Consider the following 21011-nt stretch of genomic DNA (forward strand, 5'->3'; position numbering starts at 1 on the left):
GGTAAAAACAGCAGGGCTGATAAATCCGGCACTCTCTCTTACACTCTAAAAGTTCATATTTCCCTTGTCTACAATTATTTGCATTTTCACATTCACGTCGTTGTCTTTTTTTTTGCCAGGAATCACGCAGCACAAGTGGTGACAGTTATTGCAATCACTTTGTTTGTCTGTCACTTGTGTCACCCCTACTTTATGAGCATACCTGGTGCAAATAATAGCAGAGCCACGAAAGCCCTATATAAATGCAATAACTTAAAATTGCCCCTTACAATAAAAAAAATATGTTTGTTAATTAACATATTTCCCCAAGATTTCACAGCATAACCATCCTGGTTCAATATCGTCTGTATAAAAAGGTGATTAGCGTTAACATAAAAAGAACTGTAGAAAACTCTGGAAAAAAGTCTGGCGGACAAAGAAATATGTAACATCCAACAAAATGAAAAATGTCTTCCTTTGTTGAAGGCAAAGCTCACAACCGATCTTTGCTCACCATGCATGGAAAACAGTGACTATCAGTTACGCTGTTGCTGCAACTACAGTGCTAAGTAGATCCTATAAATACCAAGAAACGATGGCTCATTTTAACTGCAGGTGTACTGCACTCATCTACACCAAAACAGGAAGAGAATTGCATTATCCTCTGAATGATACAGTTAAAGCGTCATCAGAACAAGGTACTCTGCTGTATTGCAATTTTCCCCTCTAATTTTCTACACATTCTAAGGGGTTTGGGGTTTTATAATATGTCATTTGTGGTTAATAAACCCTTTGGAAATAATAAGTCATCATTGTAATAGTAATTTTCTCCCAGTGGTGTAAACATGTTCCATGTTCATAAATAATAACACAAACAAAGTCAAAACACTATCGCCTTTGCAGCACACTTTAAAATATTCAGTCCATAAGTAGCCTCTTCTAATCCTTGGATCACATTTCGGTAATCTAATTAAAGTTCACTTGCCAATAGTAACCCATTCACACAAAGGCTTTCGTTAAAATGCGGTCTTTCAGATAAAAACAAAAACCAGACAAAACAGACACCCACATGGAGGAGATAGATGGTTGTGTGAGGGTTGGAGTCATCGAGAGGAGCGGTTGCGGGACATGAAGAGGAGTACTCTGCGGATACCACTGAGTCGGTCCTTCAGGGACGTCAGGGCCAGGAAGGGAAGCTGGGCTCGACCCTCCAGGGGAAGGACTGCCAGCAGCCACCAGCACCAGGATGGCCCATTGGCACTGGCCTACAGAGGGAGAGAGCAGGAGAATAACCATAAGAATCCAGCCACAACCTGTTCAACATAAACTGTGTCAAATCAAAATAGATTTAACGTATGTGTGATCTACAGTGCATTCGGAAAGTATTCAGCCCCATCTTCCACATTTTGTTACATTACAGCCTTATTCTAAAATGGTTTATATTGTTGTTTTCTCATTCATCTGCACTCAATACCCCATAATGACAAAGCAAAAACAGGTTTTCAGACATTTTTACAAATTCATAGATAAAAAATAAAAAAATGACATATCACATTTACATAAGTATTCATACCCTTTACACAGCACTTTGTTGAAGCACCTTTGGCAGTGATTACAGGCCTCAAGTTTTCTTGGGTATAGAAGCTTGGCACATCTGTAATTGGGGATTGTCTCCCATTCAACTCTGCAGATCCTCTCAAGCGCTGTCAGGTTGGATGGTGAGCGTCTCTGTACAGCTATTTTCAGGTCTCTGGTTAAAGTCCGGGCTCTGGCTGGACCACTCAAGGACATTCAGAGACTTGTCCCGAAGCCACTCCTGCGTTGTCTTGGCTGTGTGCTTAGGGTCGTTGTCCTGTTGAAATGTGAACCTTTGCCCCAGTCTGAGGTCCTGAGTGCTCTAGAGCAGGTTTTAATCAAGGATCTCTCTGTACTTTGCTCCGTTCATCTTTCCCTCGATCCTGAATAGTCTCCCAGTCCCTGAAAATCATCCCCACAGCATGATGCTGCCATCACCATGCTTCACCGTAGGGATGGTGCCAGGTTTCCTCCAGATGTGACGCTTGGCATTAAGATCCAAAGAGTGTAATCTTGGTTTCATCAAACCAGAGAATCTTGTTTCTCATGGTCTGAGAGTCCTGTACGTGCCTTTTGGCAAACTCCAAGCGGGCTGTCATGTGCCTTTTACTGAGAGGTGGCTTCCGCCTGGCCACTCTACCATAAAGGCCTGATTGGTGGAGTGATGCAGAGATGGTTGTCCTTCTGGAAGGTTCTCCCATCTCCATGGAGGAACTCTGGAGCTCTACCAGAGTGACCGTCGGATTCTTGGTCACCTCCCTGACCAAGGCCCTTCTCCCCCAATTGCTCAGTTTGGCCGGGCGGCCAGATCTAGGAAGAGTCTTGGTGGTTACGAACTTATTTTATTGAAGAATGAGGCCACTGTGTTTTTGGGGTCCTTCAATGTTGCAGAAATTTGTTGGTACCTTTCCCCAGATCTGTGCATCGACACAAACTTGTCTCGGAGCTCTACGGACAATTCCTTTGACCTCGTGGCTTGATTTTTGCTCTGACATGCACTGTCAACTGTGGGACCTTATATAGACAGGTGCGCCTTTCCAAATCATGTCCAATCAATTGAATTTACCACAGGTAGACTCCAATCAAGTTGTAGAAACATCTCAAGCATGATCAACTGAAACAGGACCAGCTGAGCTCCATTTCGAGTCTCATAGCAGAGGGTCTGAATACTTATGTAAATAAGATATTTCTGTTTTTATTTTCTAAAAATGTGTAAACATTTCTAAAAACCTGTTTTCGTTTTGTCATTATGGGGTATTGTATTGAATGTATTTAATACATATTGGAATAAGGCTGTAAAATGTGGAAAAAGTCAAGGGGTCTGAATACTTCCCGAATACACTGTATGTCCAGGATTCATGTATTTACCTGTGGCTCAGAGTCTTTCTCTGGCATGCGCCCAAAGTGCTCCACGATCCTCTCCTTTTGTTCTTCTTTCAGGGAGTTGACCCAGATTAAGGCCTGGTCGTATACTGCATCATGGAGACTCTGCAGCTCCTTCTCTGCCACAACCTCCACCTTTACAGAACAAGAAATGCATTTATTAGCACAACAAGATACACTAATACATGTAAAAAATAGTTCAGACAACATTCATGCAAATGCTTTAGTTTATGATTAATAATTACCTTAACGTCTTCCAGGTATTCAATGTCTGCTGTGTTGTATCCATCTCTCTGGTGGTGCTCAATGACCTTGAACCTTCTTATCCCAATGGTGTCTACAACGGAGCGGCCATCTGCAAAGAATTCCACGTTTCGGATCTCCAGGAGGCTACCGTAATCGGCAAATCTATGGGGAAGGCAAATAAGTAGATATGGATCCAAAATGTGTCTTAGTCATTCACAGGTGACACAAACACTAAAAGAGGCTATATAAACTATCTGCTTAAACAACTAGGTCTTGGGGCCCCTCTGGGTGCACGTTTTGTTTTTTGCCCTAGCACAACACAACTGATTCAAATAATCAACTAATCATCTAGCTTTGATTATTTGTATCAGCTGTGTAGTGCTGTGGCAAAAACCACAATGAGCACCCGTTTGGTAGAGGTCTTCACAGGTCCACCAGAACATTACCCGGGAATGACCCGAGACCGGTCCAAAATTCTGTAGTTGACCCTCGGATCCGGGTCAGATTTGATTGTCACGGTTCTCTGATATATTAGTACTAAATTTGCTGTTAAGGACCCGTAAATACCAGAGCGCGACTGTCGCAGTAGAGATTGAAAATTGTCTTATTTATTCTGCTGCGGATTTTCACAAGAGAGGCACATGTAGCTTGTTGTTTTTGGCAGTCAATCACAAGTCATCAAAGCGGGCATTGGCCTCTGGCTCTGTGTGTGTCGTGGTGAGCAAGTTAGCAGATCAATGGAAGATGGAATTAAAATTACGGAATTAAAAGGTTAAATGAGAAGGATATGTTTCAACGACCAAGAGCCAACAGGGATGCTGCTACTTAATACTTTGAATAGAGTTGTTGTTATTATCGTTTAGAACGGTGAAAAGCGCAGTCTATGAAGCTATGATTAGGCAACCCTGCTAGCTAGGTAGCTAGCTTAACTAGCTTCTCTTCTCGGTTTGATGCAGTCAAAACAGGTACTATGTAATCAGATTGGATGATAAATAACCTAGCTTTGGCAGCTTGATGTAAGTAACTAGTGCGAGTTGGCTTGGTTGCCGCTGTCTCCCTCTTCCTCGCACCACTCAGCCGGACACAGCATGGCCCTGCCCCCCGCCTGATACTAGCTCCGTTCTTCTATTCCTTGGTGTGTGAATTAACAGCTTCAGTTAATAACATAGCTAAAAATATACATTTTCTGCTGCTTCCCTGACTCGGATCGGGACTGGCTCTGGGTCTATACGGGGCCGGGTCTGGTTGTTCTCGGATCCATTCGGACCAGGTATCTATATTTAAAACATAAACGTATTCGGGTAGGGTCCTGGGAAGAAAGCCCTGGGTCAATTTCAGAACAGGCCCAACTTTTTGGACACAAGGAGACCTCTCCCCAGGACTGAGTTTGGGATACGCTGCAATACAACATGCAATACCTGCTCAGCTCTGATTATAGCCTAAGGCCCTCCTCAATGGCGCCAAACAAGAGTTGACACAACAGCTATTCAAATTTACTGCCAGATGGCACCGATATCCCCTGCCTGAATAAGGAACACTAAACACAATGTTTCTCTGCTTTGTCCAGGCTTTACTCACCCTTTGAGGTTATCGCTGAGGCACATTCCAAACTGCTTGGTACCCATCTCCATACACCTGCGGATCATCAGCCGGTAGCAGGGCTCAAAGATGTGAAGAGGACATGGAACGGTGGGGAAGGCCATGGTGCAAACAAATATAGGCACGTTCTTGTTTAGACTGCAAAAGAAAGGTTTGAGGATATAATATATCCAAAGTTATAGATGAAGTAACATTTTATAAAGTGTCTGATGTCATTGTTACACAGTTCAGAAGCAATCGGATAATGTCTGTATGCTGCTTTTAATCGTACTTGGATAAATCTGCAATCTCCTCTGCGTTGAGTTTCTGCCTGTCCATGAGCTCATTTGGCAGATACTTGCAGATGAGGTTCTCCATCAAGACAGTCTTGTTGTATTTACTTTCTGCCAGATACTCTTCCAGCTCCATCTTGCAGAGGGGACACTTGGGGTTGTGGTCCAGGCATCGCTCGAGGCATTTCAGACAAAAGGTGTGGCCGCAAGGAGTGGTGACTGGTTCATAAAAGAGCCTAGGGTATACCATGGAGATAAAGAACACAATATTGTGCAATAGAGTGGTACAATGTCTCTCGCTAATCTATTATTGTTTACTTTCAGGTTTTCTTGTTTACATTGTTTGATAATTAAATGTAGGCTATAACTGTGAAAAGAAGACTAAATGTTTACCTATTAATCTTTATTGCGTCATACCGAATCTTTATTGTTTCATACTATCAGAAAGGAAGATGAATATCTTCGGCTGTGAGTTTCACTAATCATAGATAATCTGATTCAAAAGCAGAACACTATATTACTATCATTGGCAAAGTGGCAAATGCTTACAATTCAGATTACAAGTTTTGTCACGGATGGATGGCTACACGGAGATGTTCTCACCTCATACAAAGAGAACACTCCAGGTCAGCCGGGTCTATGAGGTCAGAAAGCACTGCACTCCAGGAAGTCGCCTCTTCATTCTGGGTCACTTCTGTAAAGGAGGAGAAACATTTGAGTTAGATAGTGAATCACAACAACTGCTTCACTTATAGTAAATATCATGCCAATATAGCTCCAATGATTTAAGAGGCCGAGGCAAAAAGTCTTCAAATTTACCAGATTTGGAACGCTTGCAGGTGTCGCTACTATCCACTTGGCTGTCCTCGGATGAGCTACGTTTGCGTTTGAGGAAGACACTCCTGTCAATGACGGTGGGATGGCAGACATTCAGGTCCACCTGATCTTCTCCTTTCTTTTCGCCGCATGCCATCGTCTCAAATAGGCCGCCTGTCTTAGGTTCACTCAGCGTAGGTGACATTGTCAACTTCTCATGAGAGGCAATATTCTTGTACTCCTGTGAGAAAGGGTGATGATAGAACATTTGAATTAGTTCATGGGCTCAACTCAATGCACTAGATGATAATACTTTATTGTATTTAAAAACCTCAAAGATGGACGATTTCTCTTACCTTGTAAGACTTGGAGGAAGTGGTGGTGTTGCAGCTTGAGGTTGAGGTGTTCAGGATGCCACCTTTGATTTTATTTCTGGAAGATAGTAGACTTGTGCAGTCTAGGATTCTGTTGTGTACTTGATCAGTGACAGGGGCCAGAAGATCACTCAGAATCTTTTGCGCCTTTCTTTTTGCCAGTTTACTTTCAGGATCTAATGTAATGACGACCAGGTACTCTCTTAACGCTTCTTCACATTTCCCAAGACAGACTAAAGCTTGTGCTTTTCTAATATGTCCCTGGAAGAAAAATAAACAAATGTTTATTCATCAGTAGAACAATATCATTATGTTGCATTGTGAACCTCTGATGGTAGATCTAAATTAAACATGGGGAAAAAAATCCAACTCTCACCTTTGACCAAAGAGGCATGAGTTTGCATGCCATCTCTGCATCATGAAGTGCATCCTCGTAATTCCTCAGACTGGAATTGATCTGTGATCGGTTGCTGTACAGCACATGGTCTCTTGGAGCTGGAAAATATAAAAAAACATATATTTACTTGGATAGACAGAGATTTACTTTGTTCCAAAAGTATAAATGTACATGACATCTTGATACAAAATCATTTTGAACTATACATCGAAAACATCAAGGTCAAATTCAATAGAAATTGAAATAGAGGCTGAAACTGATCATCTATTCATTAAACCATCATTCTGTCACACAATACCAGTTTTCTTTAGTTCATAGTGAAAATGTGCAGATTTTGGATTATTGTTGAAAGTGATTTTTGATAAACATTTACATCTCTCATGATAAGCTGTAGAGCACTGAGAGCACTGAGCTAAAGGCTAGAGCTGCCGCTTTCAAGGAGCGGGACTCTAACCCAGAAGCTTATAAGAAATCCTGCTATGTCCTCAGACGAACCATCAAACAGGCAATGCGTCAATACAGGACTAAGATCGAATCATACACCACCGGCTCTGGTGCTCGTCGGATGTGGCAGGGCTTGCAAACCATTGCAGGGCTTGCAAACCATTACAGACTACAAAGGGAAGCACAGCGGAGAGCTGCCCAGTGACACGAGCCTACCAGACGAGCTAAACTACTTCTATGCTCGCTTCGAGGCAAATAACACTGAAACATGCATGAGAGCACCAGCTGTTCTGGAAGACTGTGTGATAACACTCTCCGCAGCCAATGTGAGTAAGATCTATAAACAGGTCAAGGACGTGTACTGATTAACAGGACGTGTACTGCGAGCATGCACTGACCAACTGGCAAGTGTCTTTACTGACATTTTCAACCTCTCCCTGTCTGAGTCTATAATACCAACATGTTTTAAGCAGAGCACCATAGTCCCTGTGCCCAAGAACACTAAGATAACCTGCCTAAATGAATACCGACCCGTAGCACTCACGTCTGCATCCATGAAGTGCTTTGAAAGGCTGCTCATAGCTCACATCAACACCATTATCCCAGAAACCCTAGACCCACTCCAATTTGCATACCGCCCTAACAGATCCACAGATGATACAATCTCTATTGCACTCCAGACTGCCCTTTCCCACCTGAGCAAAATTAACACCTATGTGAGAATGCTATTCATTGACTACAGCTCAGCGTTCAACACCATAGTGCCCTCAAAGCTCATCAATAAGCTAAGGACCCTGGGACTAAAAACCTCCCTCTGCAATTGGAACCTGGACTTCCTGACAGGCTGCCCCCAGGTGGTAAGGGAAGGTAACAACACATCCGCCACGCTGATCATCAACACAGGGGCCCCTCAGGGGTGCGTGCCCAGTCCCTGTTCACTCGACTGCACGGCCAGGCACGACTCCAACACCATCATTAAGTTTGCCGATGACACAACAGTCGTAGGCCTGATCACTGACAACGACGAGACAGCCTATAGGGAGGAAGTCAGAGACCTGGCCGTGTGGTGCCAGGACAACAACCTCTCCCTCAATGTGATCAAGACAAAAGAGATGATCATGGACTACAGGAAAAAGAGGACCGAGCACGCCCCCATTCTCATCGATGGGGCTGTAGAGGAGCAGGTTGAGAGCTTCAAGTTCCTTGGTGTCCACATCACCAACACACTAACATGGTCCAAGCACACCAATACAGTCATGAAGAGGGTACGACAAAACCTTTTCCCCCTCAGGAAACTGAAAAGATTTGGCATGGGTCCTCAGATCCTCAAAAGGTTATACAGTAACATCGAGAGCATCTTGACTGGTTGCATCACTGCCTGGTATGGCAACTGCTCGGCCTCTGACCGCAAGGAACTACAGAGAGTAGTGCGTACGGCCCAGTACATCACTGGGGTCAAGATTCCTGCCATCCAGGACCTCTACACCCAGGACTTCTACACCAGGTAGTGTCAGAGGAAGGCCCTACAAATTGTCAGACTCCATCCACCCTAGTCATAGACTGTTCTCTCTGCTACCGCACGGCAAGCGGTACCGGAGCGCCAAGTCTAGGTCCATGACGCTTCTAAACAGCTTCGACCCCCAAGTCATAAGACTCCTGCACACCTAATCAAATGGCTACCCAGACTATTTGCATTGCCCCCCTGCCTCCTTACACTGCTACTACTCTCTGTTGTTATCATCTATGCATAGTCACTTTAATAACTCTACCTACATGTACATATTACCTTAACTAACCGGTGCCCCCGCACATTTACTCTGTACAGGTACCCCCCTGTGTATAGTCTCGCTATTGTTATTTTACTGTTGCCCTTTAATTACTTGTTACTTTTATTTCTTATTCTTACTCCGAATTTTTTTTAAACTGCATTGTTGGTTAAGGGCTCGATAGTAAGAATTTTACTGTAAGGTCTACCTGTTGTATTCGGCGCATGTGACTAATAACATTTTGAGTGGAACCAATACTACTGTGTTAGCTGTCGAACTTTTAGTACCCTTGACCTACATTTGTTTTATTGTTTTTTACCTTAAGAAATGTTTGGTCCCCTAGCCTACATAACATCTTATTCAACCTTCAGACGCCCATCTGTATGTAGGGTGGTCAGTGCCAGTATGAAAATGCAACACTTAAATGCTCAATTGAAATGTAGAAATGATAAATGTTTTTATATGTTCATATCAATGCACATGATTCATGCCACAATTAAACTGCAAAATTAAAATAAAAAACAAAAATGTTTAATTGAAAATTGGAAACGGTAAACAGAAATTCTAAATGAAAATGGTCAACAGAAAATGTTCTATGGCTAACAGAAAATGAAAAATGCAATGTTCAAAGTGAAAGTGGCTTTTATCATTTTCTAACTGCCCTATTTAGCATTCTTTTTTCTCCTAAAATGTTTTAAGTGTATGCAAATTACTTCCTGGAGGTGTGAACCAGGAGATAAACACAACACCACCATACAGTGATACATCCTAACCATGTCACGCTCTCTGTGCATTGATTTTAGACTAGTGCAACCGGGTTCAAACCTGGTGTCCTGTACACCAGAAGAACATGCTGCTAAGCCAAAGCTTTAGCTTGGGGAGCCAAAGCAAACTTTCTGGTTTCAGGCAAAGTTATTCAACACTGTGCAAAGTTACTCATCACATGTGCGTGGTCACCGAACCAGTTTTTCCCTAGTTGTTCGGATGATGAGTAACCTTACCCAAAACCTTAAGAGTTAGCTATAATCGTTGGTTTAGCGTACTAATGTGCTCTTCTGATGTGCAGAAGACACTTGTTCAAACCCTGTTAATCATATATGTGCTGTGGCTCAGATGGGTCTCTGTGAGGAGGAGGAGGAGGAGGAGGACAAACAGATGGTGATCAGTAACTGAGTTGGTTCAGTTACCACACATGCATGATGAGTAGGCCTAACCTTACCTGAGACATGAAGAGTTGCATTGGCTCCCAGTATCAATGCCTAGGCTTCAGTTTAGTGGGCCTATGCTTTTTTGGTGCGCAGAAGACCTGGGTTCGCACCCTGTTTGTTGGTTACACTAGTTTCAAATTAATTAACTACTACATGGCGGTGTGGTGTTGCTCTCCTGGTTCATGCCTCCAATAAGTAATTTGCATACACTTTGACATTGTTAATTGAAAATAGAATTCTTAATTGGGTAGTTGACAAATGAAAATATCTATTTCAATTTCACTATGTAATTGCATTTACGAATTTCTGTTTACCATTTGGCTTTTTCCATTTACCATGTTTATTTAGAATCTGTTTACCATTTACAATTCTCCTTTAACCATTTTCTATTTTCATTTAAAACTGCAATTTAATTGTGGCATGAATCTTGCGCACTGATATGAAAATGAAAATGGATGTATTATTTCACATTCCTATTTAGCAGTTTCGAACTGGCCCTAATCCCCCTCCATACATCTGCCCATGTATGTCATATGCATGAATCTCTCTGAATTAAGGGGATAATTATAGCCTAATAATAAACATGATACACTGTTATAATAATTTCCCCACTGAATTGTTACAATGTAGAGCAGTTTACGCCACGCGGAAGTTACATCACACACCTGCTGATTCAGCTGTCAATTAGGCCAGCTCATGTACGCACTGGAAACAGTAGCCTAAATGCTGTTGCAACATTGCATAAGATATAGGCCATCCATTTCAAGTGTTAAATTGCATTTCGAATTTAAATGAAAAGTTAAAATACCATACCTATTTGTATTGCTTCGTTGTATTTTTCCAAAGCAGCATCCATTATTTTATCTGAATATAGTCCATTCCCCTCACGTCTCAGATTAACAGCAAGTAATTGACTTGGAAACCACTTTAACAACAAGTTACTAAGAACAACATTAACTCTATAATTGTCCACATCATTGAGTTTGGTGTGCCGACTGTCATTACATTCTTTGCAGCAGACAGGCATTTTTTCTCTGTCCAGACACTTTTTGCAAAAGCAGTGTCCACAAAGCAAGGTAACAGGCTCGTATAGAAATCCATAACATATTTTGCAGGTAAATGCATCATATCCAACGCAATCAGAGTGTGTCTCCTGTCTGTTGTTTTGACTGTCTGTCCCATCTTGTATTTTAATACAGTTAGAGAGATATTCAATAAGATTATCCAGATGGACTGGTCGTAGTCTGTCGATTTCTGCAGCTTTTCGATAGATCTCGAAAGCATCGGTCAATTTACCAGCGAATGCCAGGGCATCGGCCCGTTTCACCAAGAGATGTTGCTGCGTACTAGGGTCGGAGAGGTGCAGCAGTTGGCATTCGTATATGTCCGCCGCGATCCCGAAGTTTTTAGATTGAAACGCTTCTGCCGCAAGAAGCAGCATACAATCGGTACTATCCGTTCCCATAATGATTGCGGTTGTGTAGTATAGTCGCTAAATTAATCTTCCCTTTTAGTAGGTCTATTTCTATTTATCTTATTTTCTGAGGTCTTCTCCCCCTGTTCAACTCACTATTCTGAGACGTATTCATAGAACACCATTAGTGATACTATCGTTGTAAAAAAATAAAAAATCTTACGTAAACCGTGTCATGTGACCACGGTCAGATGTTCCAATTGGACCTGTTACCTAATAATTCAGTTGTAAAACAGAAAGCGTCTCGTCTGTGGATAGAAATTGGTAAATGTCCTGAAATGGGAATAATGCTTATAGATTTCTTTCGGCTGAAGGCATTCCATGACGGGACGCTCGGGTAACAGAGCATAACTGTATATAGTCCAGCGTTTTCCAAACTCGGTCCTCAGGAACTCAAGGGGTGCACGTTTTGGTTTTTGCCCTAACGCTACACAGTTGATTCAAATGATCAAAGCTTGATGATGAGTTGAATATTTGAATCCGCTGTGTAGTGCTATGGCAAAAAAATCTAAACCTACACTGTCCCGAGGACCCGAGTTTGGGAAACCCTACATTAGTCCTTGATTGATTGAAAACAAATGTCTTATTCTTCTACTTCTTATTCACTGCCTCTAGCTAGCACATTGCCTAATTATGTGTCACAATTGGTTAAAAAAAACTCTATAATATGTAATTATGGCTACTGTAGCCTATATGTCACTTTACATCCTACTGAGACATAGAATGTAAGTGTCCATTGAATGCATACATCTAGTGGGTTACACAAATTGCTCCACAAATAGGTCTTCTAAACTTGCATATGAACTCAATCCCACTTTCAGACAGCTAGGTTTCTATATCAGGGCCAAGGCAACTTTCTTACAGTGGCCCTGAAAGTGGGCCATCGGTGTGTCTGTCACACCCTGACCTTAGAAATCCTTTTTATGTCTCTATTTGGTTTGGTCAGGGTGTGATTTGGGGTGGGTATTCTATGTTCTATTATTTGTATTTCTATGTTTTGGGCGGGTAGGGTTCTCAATCAGGGACAGCTTTATATCGTTGTCTCTGATTGAGAACCATACTTAGGTAGCCCTTCTCCCACCTGTCTTTGTGGGAAGTTGACTTTGTTTAGGGCACATAGCCTTTAGCGTCACGGTTTGTTTGTGTAGTGTTTATTGTTTTGTTTGTGTAGTGTTTATTGTTTTGTTTTTGTAGTGTTTATTGTTTTGTTTTTGTAGTGTTGATTGTTTTGTTTGGCTTCATTTTCCAAATAAAGAGAAAATGTATCCTCACAACGCTGCACCTTGGTCCTCTTCTTCCAACGACACCCGTGACAGTGACCCAGTCAGCTCGCCTAGACCTGGATGAGGAGGTTTTGCCCAAATCCTGTGGCCGAACCATAACTTTTTCCAATGTCATTTGCAATTCTTGGGCAACTTTATGTTATGGTCCTATAGGTAATCACATGGTTATAAGTACCATAATGAAACAAACACTACATTTACTTTAAACAAAACATTAAAAACACAAACCCCTCCTGTCTCAGCCTCCAGTATTTATGCTGCAGTAGTTTATGTGTCGGGGGGCTGGGGTCAGTTTGTTATATCTGGAGTACTTCTCCTGTCCTATTCGGTGTCCTGTGTGAATCTAAGTGTGTGTTCTCTAATTCTCTCCTTCTCTCTTTCTTTCTCTCTCTCGGAGGACCTGAGCCCTAGGACCATGCCCCAGGACTACCTGACATAATGACTCCTTGCTGTCCCCAGTCCACCTGGCCATGCTGCTGTTCCAGTTTCAACTGACCTGAGCCCTAGGACCATGCCCCAGGACTACCTGACATGATGACTCCTTGCTGTCCCCAGTCCACCTGGCCATGCTGCTGCTCCAGTTTCAACTTCCACCTGACTGTGCTGCTGCTCCAGTTTCAACTGTTCTGCCTTATTATTATTCGACCATGCTGGTCATTTATGAACATTTGAACATCTTGGCCATGTTCTGTTATAATCTCCACCCAGCACAGCCAGAAGAGGACTGGCCACCCCACATAGCCTGGTTCCTCTCTAGGTTTCTTCCTAGGTATTGGCCTTTCTAGGGAGTTTTTCCTAGCCACCGTGCTTCTACACCTGCATTGCTTGCTGTTTGGGGTTTTAGGCTGGGTTTCTGTACAGCACTTTGAGATATCAGCTGATGTACGAAGGGCTATATAAATACATTTGTTTTGATTTGATTTGATTTGATTAAATACTGTATTTTAGTCAAGTGCTAATAAAACTCCCATTTTAATACAATTGATCATATTTCATATCTACAGTATGAAGAATTGTATCAGTTCTTCAATAACCTTACTGACATGTGCAGTTAATCTTTAATCTTCAAAACGCTTCTCTTCTCCAGATCATTAATATCTTTAAAAATAAGTGCAACGTTGTACCAGAGTTTTTTTTTTTTTTTGGAAACAGGCACCTAGAGATTAAAATAAACATGCAATGTCTGATCATTTAGTGTAGTATTGAGGCTAACTTTCCTGTGATCTGATTGTGCAACTGGAGATTGACCTGAGAGAGCCCCGATGATGACAAAATATTAGCATGTCCAAATCTGCATTGAAATGTGGCATGTGAACACAGTAAACTATTTTTGTTTGAGGAAAGTGTTGGGTATACCAGACTATGTTATCTCACAATCCTTCACCATAAAATGTAACCCAAATGCTCTAGTCTAAACCATATTGTAGCTACATATGCATAAGCAGGGACAGTGTAGGTACACACTGCTGCAAACAAATCATCTATTTAGAACTCCGATACATAATTGCAGGCTGTGTAATTACACATATCAATCTTTATATGCATTAGACAAACTTAAATCAACCCTCCCCTCCCTCACCCTACTCTATACACATTTAGAAAATGGAGTTCATCAAGGGTTATTGGTAAGGGTGATGGTTCTATGTGGAAGCTTAATGACTCTAAGAACCCTATGAGCACTTTAAGTGTTTAATTAAAATGTAGGGGTGGCGGCATATTCTAATATTTTGGAGTGTGGTTTCCTCCCAGCTCTTTTTGAGTGTCATTCCAGTTTATCTAATTTGTGGTGTAATGTCATTACATGTTAAATAAATATGACTATGGTCAGTGTCTTGTGAAATAATTATATATAGCCATGTGTCAATGGATGACTGTTGTCTAAATCGGTTGTTCTCAATTCTCTCCGCAGGGACCCACAGACATTCCAGAACAAGTACACCTGATTCAACTTGTGAATTGACACAATAATAACATCTATGGAATTTTAAGAATATAATATGGCTAACCAGAATTTTAAAAACTGTATGGTTCATCAGGGGTAGCCTAGTGGTTAGAGCGTTGGACTAGTAACCGGAAGGTTGCAAGTTCAAACCCCCGAGCTGACAAGGTACAAATCTGTCTTTCTGCCCCTGAACAGGCAGTTAACCCACTGTTCCTAGGCCGTCATTGAAAATAAGAATTTGTTCTTAACTGACTTACCTAGTTAAAAACAGGTAAAATAAAAAGGTTCTTTGTAGAATGTTTGAGATTAAGAAACCATTCAAAAGAGTTCATTATAGCACCAAAAAGGCTTGTAACAAAAGCAGAACCCTTTTTGGTGCTATATAAAACCTTTTATAATGGTTCTTTATAGAACCTGAGGAAAGGGTTCTTTATAGCAACATAAATGTTCATGTAGAACCTTTTGAACATGGTTCTTTATAGAAACTTCAAAAAAAGGTTCTACAGTGCATTTGGAAAGTATTCAGACCCCTTCCCTTTTTCCAAATTCTGTTACGTTACAGCCTTATTCTAAAATAGAGTTAATACATTTTTTCCCCTCATCAATCGACACACAATACCCCATAATGACAAAGTGAAAACAGGTTTTTAGAAATGTTAAAAAACAGAAATACCTTATTTACATAAGTATTCAGACCCTTTGCTATGAGACTCAAAATTGATCTCAGGTGCAGAATGTTTCCATTGATCATCCTTGAGATGTTTCTATAACTTGATTGGAGTCCATCCAAATTCAATTGATTGGACATGATTTGTAAAGGCTGTCGATATAAGGTCCCACAGTTGACAGTGCATGTCAGAGCAAAAAACAAGCCATGAGGTTGAAGGAATTGTCCGTAGAGCTCCAAGACAGGGTTGTGTCGATGCACAGATCTGGGGAAGGGTACCAACAAATTTATGCAGCATTGAAGTTCCCCATGAACACAGTGGCCTCCATCATTCTAATATAAAATATGTTTGGAACCACCAAGACTCTTCCTAGACCTGGCCACCCAACCAAACTGAGCAATTGGGGGAGAAGGGCCTTGGTCAGGGAGGTAACCAAGAACCCGATGGTCACTCTGGTAGAGCTCCAGAGTTCCTCTGTGGAGATGGGAGAACCTTCCAGAAGGACAACCATCTCTGCAGCACTCCACCAATCAGGCTTATGGTAGTGGCCAGACGGAAGCCACTCCTCAGTAGAAGGCACATGACAGCCCACTTGGAGTTTTCCAAAACGCATCTAAAGGACTCTCAGACGATGGGAAACAAGATTCTCTGGTCTGATGAAACCAAGATTGAACTCTTTGGCCTGAATGCCAAGCGTCACATCTTGAGGAAACCTGGCACCATCCCTACGGTGAAACATGGTGGTTGCAGCTTCATGCTGTGGGGCTGTTTTTCAGTGGCAGGGACTGGGAGACTAGTCAGGATCGAGGGAAAGATGAACGAAGCAAAGTACAGAGAGATCCTTGATGCAAACCTGCTCCAGTGCCCTCAGGACTGGGGCAAAGGTTCACCTTCCAACAGGACAACAACCCTAAGCACACAGCCAAGACAATGCAGGAGTGGCTTTGGGACTAGTCTCTGAATGTTTTTGAATGGCCCAGCCAGGGCCCGTTCTTGAACCTGATCGAACATCTCTGGAAATAGCTGTGCAGCAAGAGAAACTCACCAAATACAGGTGTTCCAAGCTTGTAGCATCATACCCACGAAGACTCTAGGCTGTAATCGCTGCCAAAGGTGCTTCAGCTAAGTACTGAGTAAAGGGTCTGAATACTTATGTTAATCTGCTATTTAATTATTATTTTTTTAAATGCATTTTTTACTTTGTCATTATGGGGAATTGGGTGTAGATTGCTGAGGGGGAAAAAACTATTTTATCAATTTTAGAAAAAGGCTGTAACGTAACAAAATGTGGAAAAAGTCAAGAGGTGTCACGTTCTGACCTTTATTTCCTTTGTTTTGTCGTTATTTAGTATGGTCAGGGTGTGAGTTGGGGTGGGCAGTCTATGTTTGTTTTTCTATGATTTTGGGATTTCTATGTTTCGGCCTAGTATGGTTCTCAATCAGAGGCAGGTGTCATTAGTTGTCTCTGATTGAGAATCATACTTAGGTAGCCTGGGTTTCACTGTTTGTTTTGTGGGTGATTGTCTATGTTAGTTGCTTGTGTCAGCACAGTTCTTATGATAGCTTCACGGTCGTTATTTTAGTTTTTGTACAGTTTACTTCGTGTTTTTTGTCATCTATTAATTAATGTAGAGACAAACGATTATGCATATGTTTTATCATAAAGTCATGATGCATTCCCACCACGCTGCGTTTTGGTCCGCTTCTTACGACGATCGTGACAAGAGGTCTGAATACTTTTCGAATGCACTGTACCTCTATTCATGAAGCTGTCTGCCGCCTGAGGAAATGTTGTGATTAGACAGAGCATCGGAATAGAACGCTCCGTTTTCTGCCTAAGCGTGATGCTGTTTACCGGAAATTATCTTGTGACCAGAACAAAACGACTTATTTTACTCGACTAGAGATTAAAATAAATTGTGTTTCTTTGAAAAGATGGGCCTGGCAGACATGAAAAAGACATCAAAGGAAAACGATCCACAGACACTGATTGTCTTTATTTTCAATGCCGTCTGCCATGGTTAACACAAACACAGAACATTAAACACTACCTGAATTGACTCAGAAAGGTGATTTTTATTTTACTAGGCAAGTCAGTTAAGAACAAATTCTTATTTTCAATGACGGCCTAGGAACAGTGGGTTAACTGCCTGTTCAGGGGTAGAACGACAGATTTGTACCTTGTCAGCTTGGGGATTCGAACTTGCAACTTTTCGGTTACTAGTCCAACGCTCTAACCACTAGGCTACCCTGCCACCCCGTAGGCTTATGTAATGGTCACACACTTTTAAGTCATTTGTAAAAGTGGGGTATTCTATAAAATCTCAAATCATTGACAAGTTGTTGCAGTGTAAGGTGGGACAATGGATCAAGAGCTGTATAGGTTAATTATAGACTTTTCCAGAAAGTTGTGGTAAACAGCGCCACACTTAGGCAGACAACTGGAATGTTCTATTCTCAGCCAGGCCCATCTCTTCAAAGGAAACACCATTCAATTATATTTCTAATGTATTCCAAACACTGGTGGTAACCAGATTATCTAAATAATTTAGGTAGTAAACAATGCCCCACTGGTATGTTCTATTGCGAACTGTCTGGGACTTGTCGTTGTTTCCCTGTTTAGGCCTACTAATGTAAAATTAGAGGTTTTTCTCCATATTCAAACGTGTTCAGTGCAACATGCCAGGCTCTCTGCCCACTGGAGGCGTGGTTTACTACACGCTCTTTGAAATAAGCGCTGGCTGGTATCGTCGTATTCCAACGCCTCGAGTTATACACCGCCTATAAACTGGGTATAGCCGAAACTATATATGTATAACACTCAATTCCGTTCTCTTATATCGAGGCCGAGTTGAGTTTTGATGACTGGTAGCGGGATTTACTAGCAACAAATTGAGTCACAATCAGTTGAGTCTTGTAAAAATGACAATTCTGAAAACGTTTACCTGTACCCCGTTTGTCCTATTCAATTGCGGTCCTTCCTCTGGGTGCTGAAATTCATACTTTTAATAAAATATTTGAGCGAATACAATCACTGACTTTTCCCTTCTTGCTCGTAGGGTAAAACGCGGATGGTCGTAATACCTTTCACCTTTTCGTCAGTTTTCAGAAATTGTTTACGGTAGTGTATTCAAAACTTGATTACAAATAACCTACATCTGTCATTTACAAATTGGTGTGGATATTATATACAGTGACTTCGGGAAGTATTCAGACTTATTGACTTTTTCTACATTTTGTTATGTTACCCGATTTTGTTTTATTGATACCCGATTAAATTAATAATGTAACAATTAACTCATTAGGAATTTGGGGCACCACAAGCGCGGTTGTTTAAGGAGTTACCATCTCACAAATTACACTCTAAAGGTCATTACCTATCACATCCATAAAATAATCAACGTATCAATCATAACCTCGTATCATATCATCATTCTCAAAACCTCCTGCATCTGAAAAAAAAACAGCCTTACTTATGATTCAGTACTAGACAAATTGGTTTAAGGAGATGGACAGGGAGGAAGAGAGAGAGAAAGAGACACTTATCGTTGATACATTTTAGAAACTATTCTCACCGCCACATGTTTGGAGTAAGAAAGCATGAATGTATTTACGTTTAAATGCCTTTGTTCGCCGTGGATCTCTGTTCGAACCAGCCCTCCTTATGAAGGGTGTTGGGCCTTTCAACAGCATGCTTGTAAGGCTCTGGTTGTCTAAAAGGGTTTCCCCCCCGTCTTCTACTGTTGTTCACTCTGGAAGATGCTCCTTGGAAGATAGGCTGGCCAGCCGTGTCGACGGTACCCATTGGTGATGAGAGTAGAAGAATATGGGGCGCCAGGGTAGCCTAGTGGTTATAGCATTGGACTAGTAACCGAAAGGTTGCAAATTCATATCCCCGAGCTGACAAGGTACACATCTGTCATTCTGCCCCTGAACAGGCAGTTAACCCACTGTTCCTAGGCCATCATTGAAAATAAGAATTTGTTCGTAACTGACTTGCCTAGTTAATTTAAGGTAAAAAAAATTTTGGATTTGATAAGAGTAGTAGAATAGGATGGTTTGAATAGTTTTTTACTTAGGACAGCTAATCAGCCACACCAGGAGGTGAGTTGAGTTTATGGTCTCAACCTCGTGTTGAGATACAGAGTTCAAACTAGAGGTTGACCGATTATGATTTTTGAAAGCCAATACCAATACCGATTACTGGAGAACCAAAAAAAGCAGATACCGATTAATCAAACGATTTTTATATATATATTTGTAATAATGACAATTACAACAATACTGAATGAAAAATGAACACTTTTATTTTAACTTATTAATATAATACATAAATAAAAATCAATTTAGTCTCAAATAAATAATGAAACATGTTTAATTTGGTTTAAATAATGCAATAACACAGTGATGGAGAAGAAAGTAAAAGTGCAATATGTGCCATGTAAAAAAGCTACCATTTAAGTTCCTTGCTCAGAACATGAAAACATATGAAAGCTGGCGGTTCCTTTTAACATGAGTCTTCAATATTCCCAGTTAAGAAGTTTTAGGTTGTAGTTATTATAGGAATTATAGGATGATTTCTCTCTATACCATTTGTATTTCATATACCTTTGACTATTGGATGTTCTTATAGGCACTATAGTATTGCCAGCCTAATCTCGGGAGTTGATAGGCTTGAAGTCATTAACAGCGCTGTGCTTCAAGCATTGCTAAGAGCTGCTGGCAAATGCAGGAAAGTGCTGTTTGAATGAATGCTTACCAGCCTGCTGCTGCCTATCACTGCTCAGTCAGACTGCTCTATCAAATATCAAATCATAGACTTAATTATAATATAATAAACACACAAAAATAAGAGCCTTAGGTCATTAATATGGTTAAATCCGGAAACTATCATTTAGAAAACAAAACGTTTATTCTTTCAGTGAAAAACGGAACCGTTCCAGATTTTATCAAACGGGTGGCAACCCTAAGTCTAAATATTGCTGTTACATAGCACAACCTTCATGTCACACCCTGACCATAGTTTGCTTTGTATGTTTCTATGTTTTGGTTGGTCAGGGTGTGATCTGGTTGGGCATTCTATGTTGGATGTCTTGTTTGTCTATTTCTATGTCTGGCCTGATATGGTTCTCAATCAGAGGCAGGTGTTAGTCATTGTCTCTGATTGGGAACCATATTTAGGTAGCCAGTGCGTCTCCTTGGGCCGGCTTACATGGCACCAGCCTTGCGCACGGTGTCCCCGGTTCGCCTGCATAGCCCAGTGCGGGCTATTCCACCTCGTCGCACTGGCAGGGCGACCGGGACCATTCAACCGGGTAAGGTTGGGCAGGCTCGGTGCTCAAGAGCTTCAGTGCGCCTGCACGGTCCGGTCTATCCAGTACCACCTCCACACCCCAGCCCTCCGGTAGCAGCTCCCCGCACCAGGCTTCCTGTGCATGTCCTCGGCCCAGTACCACCAGTGCCAGCACCACGCATCAGGCCTACAGTGCGCCTCGCCTCTCCAGCGTAGCCGGAGCTTCCCGTCTGCCCAGCGCCATCTGAGCTTCCCGTCTGCCCAGCGCCATCTGAGCTTCTCGTCTGCCCAG

At 41.7% G+C, this 21011-nt stretch overlaps 1 protein-coding gene across 1 annotated transcript; it reads right to left on the reverse strand.

The window, feature by feature from the left end:
• Positions 1-369: 369 nt before the first annotated feature.
• Positions 370-11685, reverse strand: LOC109864945 (LON peptidase N-terminal domain and RING finger protein 3). The gene is made up of 10 exons (XM_020453033.2): positions 10873-11685; positions 6621-6739; positions 6227-6505; positions 5874-6111; positions 5658-5748; positions 5054-5290; positions 4762-4920; positions 3183-3345; positions 2923-3072; positions 370-1244 (listed from the first exon to the last, which is right to left on the reverse strand). Exons 1-10 carry the CDS (start codon positions 11522-11524, stop codon positions 1083-1085), a joined length of 2250 nt encoding a protein of 749 aa, XP_020308622.1. The 5' UTR covers positions 11525-11685; the 3' UTR covers positions 370-1082.
• Between the last annotated feature and the right edge of the window lie 9326 nt (positions 11686-21011).

Source organism: Oncorhynchus kisutch, linkage group LG19 (assembly GCF_002021735.2).
Source record: "Oncorhynchus kisutch isolate 150728-3 linkage group LG19, Okis_V2, whole genome shotgun sequence".
Lineage (NCBI taxonomy): Eukaryota > Metazoa > Chordata > Actinopteri > Salmoniformes > Salmonidae > Oncorhynchus > Oncorhynchus kisutch.

Coding starts and splice junctions, on each gene's coding strand:
- LOC109864945 (XM_020453033.2), bottom strand. CDS start 11,524: ATGGGAACGGATAGTACCGATTGTATGCTGCTTCTTGCGGCAGAAGCG. Junction 5,291..5,657: donor GAGTGTTCTCTTTGTATGAG/GTGAGAACATCT, acceptor GGTATACCCTAG/GCTCTTTTATGAACCAGTCA. Junction 1,245..2,922: donor AGAAAGACTCTGAGCCACAG/GTAAATACATGA, acceptor CTCCCTCTGTAG/GCCAGTGCCAATGGGCCATC.